Source organism: Patella vulgata, chromosome 4 (assembly GCF_932274485.2).
Source record: "Patella vulgata chromosome 4, xgPatVulg1.2, whole genome shotgun sequence".
In the NCBI taxonomy this organism is placed as follows: Eukaryota; Metazoa; Mollusca; class Gastropoda; family Patellidae; genus Patella; species Patella vulgata.
In genome coordinates, this window is record NC_065882.2 from 13716560 (window position 1) to 13727629 (window position 11070).

At 38.6% G+C, this 11070-nt stretch overlaps 1 protein-coding gene across 1 annotated transcript; it reads right to left on the reverse strand.

The window, feature by feature from the left end:
• Window positions 1–639: 639 nt before the first annotated feature.
• LOC126819484 (uncharacterized) lies at window positions 640–11014 on the reverse strand. Its single transcript, XM_050547586.1, has 8 exons — window positions 10875–11014; window positions 9499–9635; window positions 7934–8050; window positions 6991–7143; window positions 5430–6069; window positions 4492–4733; window positions 2583–2758; window positions 640–1402 (listed from the first exon to the last, which is right to left on the reverse strand). The coding sequence occupies exons 1-8, from the start codon at window positions 10993–10995 to the stop codon at window positions 763–765; spliced, it is 2226 nt and encodes a 741-aa protein (XP_050403543.1). The 5' UTR covers window positions 10996–11014; the 3' UTR covers window positions 640–762.
• Between the last annotated feature and the right edge of the window lie 56 nt (window positions 11015–11070).

Below are 11070 nucleotides of genomic sequence, written 5' to 3' on the forward strand. Positions count from 1 at the left end.
TATTGCATTTTTGATCATTATGTATTCAATACTCCATCAAAGTGAAAATTTTAATTATCATAAAGAATTCACCCTAATCTTAAAGGAGCTAAATCTCTAACTCAATATTTTCCATGATATTGGAAATAAAAAATATGAATCAATATTGATGTTGTTATCTTGTTGTGAAATTAAAAGATCCTAATATCCAATATTTAGACACAATCAACATTTTAAAATCAGTACATGAGTCTCATACTCTGTCGTTTCGGGTGCCATTTGTAACCAACAAAGAAAGCATATATAAGACAATGCAGTAGTAATTGGTAATGACTGATTCACAAATAACAAAATAACAATTAAAAAACGTGTAGAATGGACTACACAGGCGTAAACAACTTTTGTTCAAATTGGCCTGTTTACATTATTTCACCGAACATAACTGATTAGAAATTACAATAAATCTTTTACAAATTGACTATAAATCACTTAATAAACATTCGTATTACATTAATATGTGCTTTTACCCATTTATTACACAATCTACTGGCCAGAGTTGGTTAGGTGCAGTCTTAACAAATATATACTTATTACAGTATGTATACGTAACCAATTGTCATGTTGCTGGCATGGAAAATAAAATGAAATGTAGTTTACTGTTCTGCTCCAACTGGACTAATGAAGATGGTGTGTTGAGGGAAATTTTGTCTGGACTGCTCTTTTATCAAATTCCAACTGCCATGCACCCCAATGTGTTTGTTTGAAATATTTCTTGATGAATTTTCATACATTAAGACCTGCTTCCATTGGCCTCATGGCCTTGGCCTGCTGAAGGGTCTTCAACAATTGTTCTTCCAAGGATTTCAAATAATCAAGATCAGAGATGTCTAAAACAACATCCTGCAGGTCTTTTAAAACTTCATTACAACGATGACGCATGCGATGTTTCAGAGGCAGGGGAGCAAATTGTTTCTGTTCCTCTTCATCGCTACCTGAAAATTCACAATTACTAACACTCATTTCACAGTGTGGCATCTCAATCAACATGTCTGATCTTTGTCCTGTAATACAATACCAATCAATAGTTAGAAATGGGCTATTTCGATAATATTCTGGTACCTCCATCCATGTTTCTGGGTAAAACTTAAAAACGGCACACATGTGCTTGCAAGGTAGTTTGTCCTTGGCCCAGTTAAAACACTCACAATATGGAACCCATAGGTCTATAATGTACCTCAAACGTTCACTACCGACCATAAACTTGCCGTTCCCTTCGTTGACGATCTCCTCTGCATTTTGTATGGATCCCCAATTATTAGCAATATGGTGGACGATATCTTTTGGCATGTTGTGACTGATAAAAGGTAATTCACTTTCAAGCTTCCCACACTCTTGAAAGGAATCAATGTTAGCATTCTTGTATCTGAAAAAAAGCATATCGGTACCTTTATTGTACTATGGAATAGTTATGGGGAAATGTGCTCACCTGATTACCAGACGCACAACTGCAACTCTGGACCATTCCCAAGTTTTCTCAATCATAACGGCAATGTGCCATGTCTATGGGAGACGTTTCTTGCCCATGAAAAAGCAATGATTTGGAAAGAATTTATTCAACTTTCAATCACTGTTTATGATAAATATCTTTGATCCAGAAACACAAAACTTTGCACATAGTTTCTTATTGATTTATTTGATACATTAAAACAACAAAAGTCTTATAAAGAAAGGGTTATATTTTAGTTAAAATAAGACGAACAATTACATCGAATTCCAACTGCCAAGGGATTTTTTATGTGCTCATCAATGTGCACGCGGGACCTCTGTTTTTTGGCCCATCCAAATGACTATACATTGCCCCTGACACAGGCCCCCTGTCTTGCACCACTGACAAGGAGGATCCACACCGGTAAATCCTGATTAACTTTTTGGCCAATGCAGGACCTCCAGGTTAGTGAGCCAAAGTCTTAATCACTGAACCATGACTACAGAGTAAATGGGGGTTAAAATTAAAATTAATATTTCAGCTAAATTATCAGCTAAATGGTACAGAGAAAATTTTCTTTATCTCCTTTTTTTAGTACGAAATAAACATAACTTTTTGTGTTATCAAACATCCCAAATGTATGATCTTAGTTTAAACAGCTACTATTTAAAGTACATACTATGTGTACAAGGTACAAATTATTAAACATACATTATGCAAGAGCTAAATCTGCCAATTGCAGGTCACTCTTTAGGCCTGAAACTCAATGGCATCGCTAGCCTGCGATATTTACTGGATTATGATCCCATTTGCTGCTCGACTTCCATTCATAATTTAATCATGAAATGGATGATCGAGACTATGTTTTTTTATCGTACAGCCTTTAGTAATGATGATCGAGGTTGGGCCGAAATTTCAATCGCTTAATTCTTGGTTCATGTTGGATCAATTTGACTGAAATTTTAAGCAAATTGCCTTTACATGATCTAGTTTTTAACTATTATAGTGAGAACTGCCAACTCTTTATCTTATCTCCCATAATGTATCTTTAATGTTCCTAGAGTTATTTTGTAACAAGGTTCAACTGTAGTCTGGTTAATGAGCATTTCCAACTTACATGTCAAATTCATTGATCAAAAACTGATCTATCACAACAGTCAGCAAATCGGATAACGAGCAACGTTTGTATTCAATGAAGCGAGGGTGCTTAAGTGTCTCATTTTGAAGCTCTATACCGTTGTTGATAGTGATGGCCACTTTCAGCTGAGTTGAACGATACACAGCTGCCCATCTCTGAAAGGAAAAAATAGTGACATTGAATGTCAGGTCCAACAATAAACGATGTAACGGTATCACAGTCGAATCAAAGATGTCATTTCGGACCATTGGCAGTTACTCCAATCTAATTAAAATATAGATCTATATTTTTTATACTTTCGATGGCCTACACTACATGTAGATCTAACAAGTTACAGTGGGAGTTCACGTTCTATGACGTCAGGTACCAAGCAAGCGACATTTGACCCGATAACGTCAGTCATTCGATTAACCAATTAGCGACCGCCATGCTTTTTTAAATCTACTTTTGCTTTGTTTTGATTTCTATCGCTGGTAATGTCTACCCACAGTTCTGCGCAAAAAAGGTCAAATGCTCGATTCGACAGACCATTTGATTGGCTGACCCCTCATTTCAAGCAGAACACGAGTTAAATAACAAGTCTTCCAGATCCAAGTGTAGTAAAGACAAGTAAAAACGAAATTTTGAACTATAAAAAACGAAACGAAATAAGATCTGTGTTTTAATCAGATTGCAGTTACTCCAACAATACGATTAGTCGTTCGGATGGGACGAAAAACCGAGGTCCCGTGTACACATTGGCTTGCACGTAAAAGATCCCTTGGCACTGTATGGCGTATGCCCGTCTTCATTAGCCCAGGTTAGGAGCAGAACAGTAGGATGTTAAACTCCATTTCATTTCATTTCCAACAATACGATGCTGTAAACATGTGCGAGTGCTGTTGTGCAGTGCACTGATATTTTATGTCCTAGCTGAGCAAAACAGTAAAGTTAAGAAATTCTGCCAACTTACAGAATCAGCTCTATCTTCTATTATTGTAGCAGAGAGATGAAGATCAGAGGCGAGATGATAAAAACATTCTTATTTCATTTCATTCAAATGACATCAACACAAAATCAAAATGGGGTTTAACGTCCTACTGTTCTACTCCTACAGCGCTAATGAAGACCGGCATATGCCATGCAGTGTGCTATGGGGAAAATTTTGCCTTGATGGCAGTGCTATGGAATACTAATCTTATTTCGAATTGCAACTGTTAAGGGTTTTTGTGCATGCACGCCAATGTGTTCATGGGACCTTGTTTTTTTTCCCATACGAACAACTATACGTTATCTCTTGCCAGACCCTTCTTCCTACATCACTGACAAGCAGGGAACCACACCGGAAAATCCTTATGAACTTTCTCGGCCAACACACTGATGGAACATGGTACCTCCATGTTAGCGAGCCAATATATCCTACTTACTGAGCCATTGTGGCAAAATAACTTCAGGTATCACATAGAATGTATGCATAACATACTTTATAACGACACATAACATATGAGGGGCGGATACAGGAATTTTCGCAGGAGGGGGTTTGCCAGGTTCCTGTTAAGAGAATTTGCCAGTTGACAATGCATGTTGCAATCATCATTTGACGTCAATTTTTATTGTGAATTAATAGGATCACATAGGATTTAATTTCATTGATTAGGATTTAATTTCATTGATGCAAAGCATTAATTAATTGTGATATCACATATGTTTATATCATTATTTTGCGCTTTGAATGCCCATCCTATCCCACCATCTGATGATAAAGGATAAAGCACACGACCGTGACACTCTTCTCATAAGTGTTGTTTTACAATTTTTTTTATGTAGCCGAGCAGCGTGTGTGGTTTAGACCCCCCAACCTCCCTCTGGTTGGATCCGCTCCCGCATTTAAAGCAAAATTAATATTTACCTCTATGCATGGCTCCCAATAAGTTTTGTACCACCTTTGAAGAGATGCACTATTTTTCCACTCTGGACTGGATTTGAGGTTTTTCACAGCTTCTTCAAATAGTGGCTTGGTTTTGGCCTTTGCAACTCCTGTTAAAAGTCTCTCGATAGCCTCATTATTGTCCTTCTTTTCTCCTTTGTTTTTGTTTAAAAATTCTGTCCAGGCTTTTTCCCGGTAGAAGTCGCAGAGAAGGACAGTAGATCCTGAAACGATAGTAATAACAAGCCTATAGCTGATTGGTAGTCATTTATTCTACTGGACTGGACAATCATTCTATTGGACTGGACAATCATTCTACTGGAAGCTAAAAACACATCTGAAGTGAATATATCTCTTACTTGGTGATACAACAGTAGTTATTTCCGAAGATCCCCATGGTACAATGGTTTCACTTTTTTATTTGGCCCCCACACCCCCCAGTGGCCAAACTTGGAATCATATCAAGCCACAATTTGGTATCTGAGTAGCATGTTACCCAGGGATATATACATATATGTGTGCCAAGTTTGAGGTCAGTGGCTTCAGTGGTAACAGACACTGTGTGATTGCATACTCACAGTCACAGGTGAGCCAATAATTAACTGTTCAATCCCTGCATTTGCCGAGAAAGTTCATTGGGTTTTTCTGATGTGGTTTCCCCTTGTCAGTGGTGCAGGATGGAGGGCCTGACAAGGACAGTTATCTAGTCGTTTGGAGGGGACGAAAAACCAAGACCCTGTATATACATTGGCATGCACGTAAAAGATCCCTTGGCAGTTGGACTTCGATATAAGAGTAGGCCGTAGTGCCGCTGTCCGGGCAAAATTTCCCTCGTCGGAGCAGATCAGTAGGATGTTAAACCCCATTTCATTTCCAATAATTATTGTAAAAACACCCGCCTAAACAAAATATCAGCTTACCCGGGTATACAGTTTCCAGGGCATGCATTTCAGCGAGGTATTTGTCAGTCATAAAATGCTCCGGTTTCCAGCCCGGATTCCAGTCCTTGATAACAGCAAGAGCCTCCTCAATCGATTTTCGCTTCTCATACTGTGTTACAAATGTCGCAACAACAACATATTGGAAATTTGTCCGTACACACAGAAAAAACAACGGGAGTTTGGACTGACATGCTTTATATGTAGCATCCAACAGACACATGGTTCGCCCATATCGTAGTAACAGATGTCGCTGCTGGTCATCCTGGTAGACAAATAATAATGGATCTTGTTGTTCTCCATCTTCGTCCCCAGTGGACGGCCTATATCGAATATGAACATCAGGCTCCTCCCTCCATTTTCGCACCAACCCTGACAGGTTCTTCTGGTCGTCTTTGGAATACAGACTAGTCCTTCGAACATTATACAAACGATTTGATATATCTTTATCAGACGGGAAAAATCTCCTGCTTGACCTTTTATCTTTGACATCTGGAAAATCCTGCTCAACAAATGCCTCCAAATGCCGTTTGGCATCCGCAAGTTTCCGCACACCAGCTTTGGCCTCGCGAATTAAGAACTGGGTGACGGCTGGATCTATCCGTTCTTGACGTCCAGCAATCTGAAAAAGGGATTATCATTTTTTACAATATAGTTCGATTAACTTAAATGGTCTGGAGACTCTGAAGTGTACACAGGAGTTTGATAAACTGGTTGCTCCAACGGCCAGGACAAGCTGAAAATCTCCTAGGCTGCAAGCATCAGAGTAACTAATGTTTACTTGTTAATGGGCAAAACATTCTTGTCCATCACTTGTTTATCTGGGCAATTGAAAAACCTGTCTGGGCAAAAAGAATTCTACCAACAGTTTGCCAATGGGCAAGTGGACCAAAATCTGATGTGGTGAGTATAAGTCAATTCATAGTACATGTACCTCCCCATGCTAATACAGACAAGCATTTATTCCCTGTTCTAATTAGACATAAGCTGAGCAATTTCAGGAAGTTTCTACAAATTCTACCAATAGTGCATGTCGAAGACAAGAAAAGAAATGAAATGGGGTTTAACATCCTACTGTTCTGCTCCGACTGGGCTAATGAAGACAGGCCATACAGTGTGCTATGATGGAAATTTTGCCCAGATGTACAGTGGCCTACTCTTGTACTGAATTCCAATTGCCTAGGGATTTTTTACGTACACGTCAATGTGTATACAGGATTCTGTTTTCCGTCCCATCCAAACAACTGGACAACTGTCCTTGTCAGGCCCTCCATTCTGGGAAACCATGTTGGAAAATCCTCATGAACTTTCTCAGACAACACCACGATCAAACCCGCAACCTCCAAGCTAGCGAGCCAGCGTTTTACCCACTTTGCCACCATTCAAAAGTTTTACTAATTTAATCCAATTTCCTATTTCGTAATGATAATTCTTAGGCAAGTAGTCAATAATTTGATGGACTTTTACATCCTACATGACTTTAGCCATTTGTAGAACAGCATTCAATTATCATCAAATACACCATTCCAAATTATATACTTACTGGTCCACCAGTAGGATGTCCTGTGTGAGCCTCTAGGTCTGGCAATGACATATAAAACTTAGGCACCACATGGATCTTATTAGGTTCTTTACTTATTGCCTCTCTCAGACGGTGGGATTGTAATTGTCGCTTGTGTCTGGTATCTTCATCCAACTGGAATGAACCAACAATAAATCTAACTTTGAAAAATATCACTTTCATTCATTTAAAGATACATTAGTTAGAGTTTTATAAAGAGTTGGCCATTCTTGCTATAGTATTTCAAAAATAGATGATAGAAAAAGAAAATGTTGAAATTTTCAGTCAAATTACTTTATTCTGAATGGAATTATCACTGTTGGAAGTTTGGACTAGAAATAGGCATTAATTGTGTCTGCACCGTCTATGAGAATTGGCGATTTAATTTTAAATGGCCAACTGTTTAAATCCAAAGTGTATCCAGGCCATCTGTGGGTCTACAAAGTTGATTTTGAACTTGTCTGTAAATAAAGGTCTAATTAATAATTTCTATAACATCTGAAGCCTAAATAAAGACTTGCAATAGACAGATTTATCTCTTGCATAATGTATGTTTAAATAAGCCTTATGCAAGAGCTAAATCTGATTAGTGCAGTTTCTTTAGGCCTTAAATGTTATATAAATTATTAATTAGACATTTATTAACATGACAAGACCATAGATGTCATGAAAAACACAGTCAGGAGGTGAGTGGGGACCAGATTAATGAAATGCTGTAGTGATGAGTAGAAAGAAATGGAAAGAGCACAAATGCCTATGATTAAGATAAAAATAATAAAGAAGATCGCACTTTTGATATTTATGTAATTCTACTGGTGGTGAATTAAAACATCCTCTTTGCTTCACCTTCATGCAACACAAATTGTTTACTGTTATATTTGAAGAAATAAAATTCTTGTCTAGAACTGTACTTTTTCTTACTTACCGTAAAATTTGGGAAAGCAAAAATCTGGGTGATAATTATCTTTGCGGTACATCCAACTTTCTTTGAGCATGAAGTCCTCCGCCTCTTCTTACTGCAGCTATGGTCCCCTTCATTATCCTAAATATGGAGAAATCGACAATCATATATCGGTATGGTTGAAAATAAGTTTAGACTTTTTTATTCTCAGCCTCAAGAAGATATGTTTTTTTTTATTCTCAGGAAAAAATATACTACAAAGTGGTGTCATTTTCCCAAACAGAGAGAGAGAGAGAGAAACAGCAACTTATGGAAATGAAATGAAATGAAATGGGGTTTAACGTCCTACTGTTTTGCTCCGAACTGGGCTAATGAAGACGAGCATACGCCATACAGTGTGCTATGAGGGAAATTTTGCCCGGACAGCGGCACTACGGCCTACTCTTATATCGAATTCCAACTGTCAAGGGATCTTTTACGTGCACACCAATGTGTACACGGGACCTCGGTTTTTCGTCTCATCCGAATGACTAGACAGCTGTCTTTGTCAGGCCCTCCGTCCTGCATCCCTGACAAGGGGGAACCACACCGGAAAATCGGGATGAACTTTCTCGGCCAATGCAGGGATCGAACACCCGACCTCCAGGCTAGCGAGCCAGCGCCTTACCCACTAAGCCACCATGATCCCCAGCAACTTATGGTCTTCAAAGGAATTATTAGTGAGCAGAAATTCAGCGGTGTATCTGTTATCACTCGTCACATCAGTCAGTTATATAGAGGGATCACTCGTGTTTTCCTTTGGCGTTCGTCACTTCCGATTCAGGAAACCTGTATTACTCAGCTATCGTAGCAATGATCTCTGTGTTAAAATTATATTTGGAATGTGTTTAACCAGCTCTATCACATATGTGATAATGACTGGCACCAATATTGTCCATTAACGTCCACTTGACATAAACTAGGTCATTTCGGGACTAACATGTGGTCTAATTTTATTTGAATAATTTGCTTGCGTGCAGGGGTCTTTAGCAGTGGGAGGAAACCAGAGCACCCAGAGTAAACCCATGAGTTTGGACAGGCGACCCTACTCCTTGTCATGTACAACCGGGGAATCGAAACCACGCCAGTTGACTCAATGACAGACCTTATGATAGCAACATCACAGACTCTTGGTCTTATTAGTATGGGAGACATGGTGGTTCACTCAGTAAAATGTTGGCTCTCTAACCTGGAGGTCCGGTGTTCAATCCCTGCATTGGCCGAGAAAGTTCGCTGGGATTTTCCGGCATGGTTCCAAGGGCCTGGCAAGGAGAACATATAGTCGTTCGGATGGGATAAAAAAAACAGGTCAAGCATATACACATTGGCGTGCATGTATAAGATCCCTTGACAGTTGGAATTTGATATGAGTAAGCCATAGTGCCGCTGTCTGGGCAAAATTTCCCTTATAGCACACGTAGACCAGAAAGGCGTATGCCCATCGTCATAAGCGCAGTCAAAGTAGGACGTTAAGCCCCATTTTATTTCATTTCACGGTCAAATTGATTGTAGTTAACTGTTAAAATCACATGCATGTTGAAAATACACACCTTCTGCACATCCTTCTTGACATGACTGACACCTTGGTGACAGGTGAGGCACTGACTACCAACTACTTTGAATGGGTAACCAAGAAATGGAATGTTTTCTGTGTGAAACCGGAGGTATTTGGAGATTTTTTGCCAATCTGAAAGGAGATAAGTCATTCTGTTTCACAATCTTTTAGTCATTATTAAACTCAAAACTACACAGACAGAATCAACGTCATCATCTTCAGGACCTTGGCCATTAGGCTACTGGCCTTTGCCTGGTGTTTTAAAATAACTTTACAATCATGTGAGATGCGCAGCCGGATCCCTCAACATCAAGTCACTAACTTTTCATTCATGACATAGCCGTACTATGGTAATATCCTATAATATCCTATAACGTAAGAGTGAGTAACCAAACCTGGACAGACGGCCGGCCCTGGGAGGACTAGATAGGCTTCTGTACACTCTATAGGCCTAACCGCAGTAGGCTACACTGTCATCACACCTATAGCTACAGTAGCTAATATTGTACGTCTGCATCCTGTCCGCAGCTACACTATTCAAGGCTTTGTGCAAGTAAAATTACATGTATTATAGGTTCAATTCAATTGCAAAATTTGCAACACATATCATCACAGTTTGCATGGAATAAGTAATTATGTTACTGGTACAAATAGTGGAACACTGAAATCTTCAGTTTTTCTGTATTTTTGAGGTGACGTGAAATCATATTGTGCGTGTTCCAATTTTGATTCGGCTGCCATTTTAAACTGGACAGAAATTTTGCGTAGCAGTTGGGTTTTATCAAATCATATAATTATGCGACAAGCCTTTACCTTTATTTCAATGGGATTTGGTTAAATTATATGTTTATATTAAGCTCTGTACAGTTTGGGGTCAGGGCCCTGTTTCACGAAATCTTAACTAAAGATAAAATCCAAATTTTAGTAGATACTTCAGTTTTGATTGGCTAAGCACTAAAATCAATCTAATATTATCCAATCAAATAACTAAAATTTGGATTTTATCTTAGTTAAAATTTCGTGAATCATTGGAAATAATTCATTAATTGTAAGGGAGTTTCAGTTATAAATATCCAGTAACTTTTTAGTTAGTAGTGAAATTATATAAATTAATGACTAAAAAAACTTGCTCCTAGAAGTAGACTAACTATTAAGGTCACATCCAAATTTCGTGAAGGTCTGAAGATTTATGTAAACAGGGCTAACCCTTACCCACAATCTAGTGCCCTTTAACTCTATTTCCATCTCACGACCTTGACGATATGCATGTGGCCTTCATATTTAGACCTTACCTAGCATGCATCCGAAAAAAAGGGGCAGCCAGGCTTCGACTGGAGGCTAGAGGATATTAAAGTCTCTATCATACATTACCTTCAAGTTCGCAGTTGAATGCTTTATCATTATATTTGGAAACAAAATTTGTGGAGGTTTCCCTTTGATATTCAAGAATAACCTTCTTGCAGTCTTCGAACGAGTCGAACACGGAATTCATGTTTTTCCAATCTCGTCAAAAATCACGTGACCTATGACGAAGCTGCAATGGTCTTTAACTTTTAGCCAATCGGCA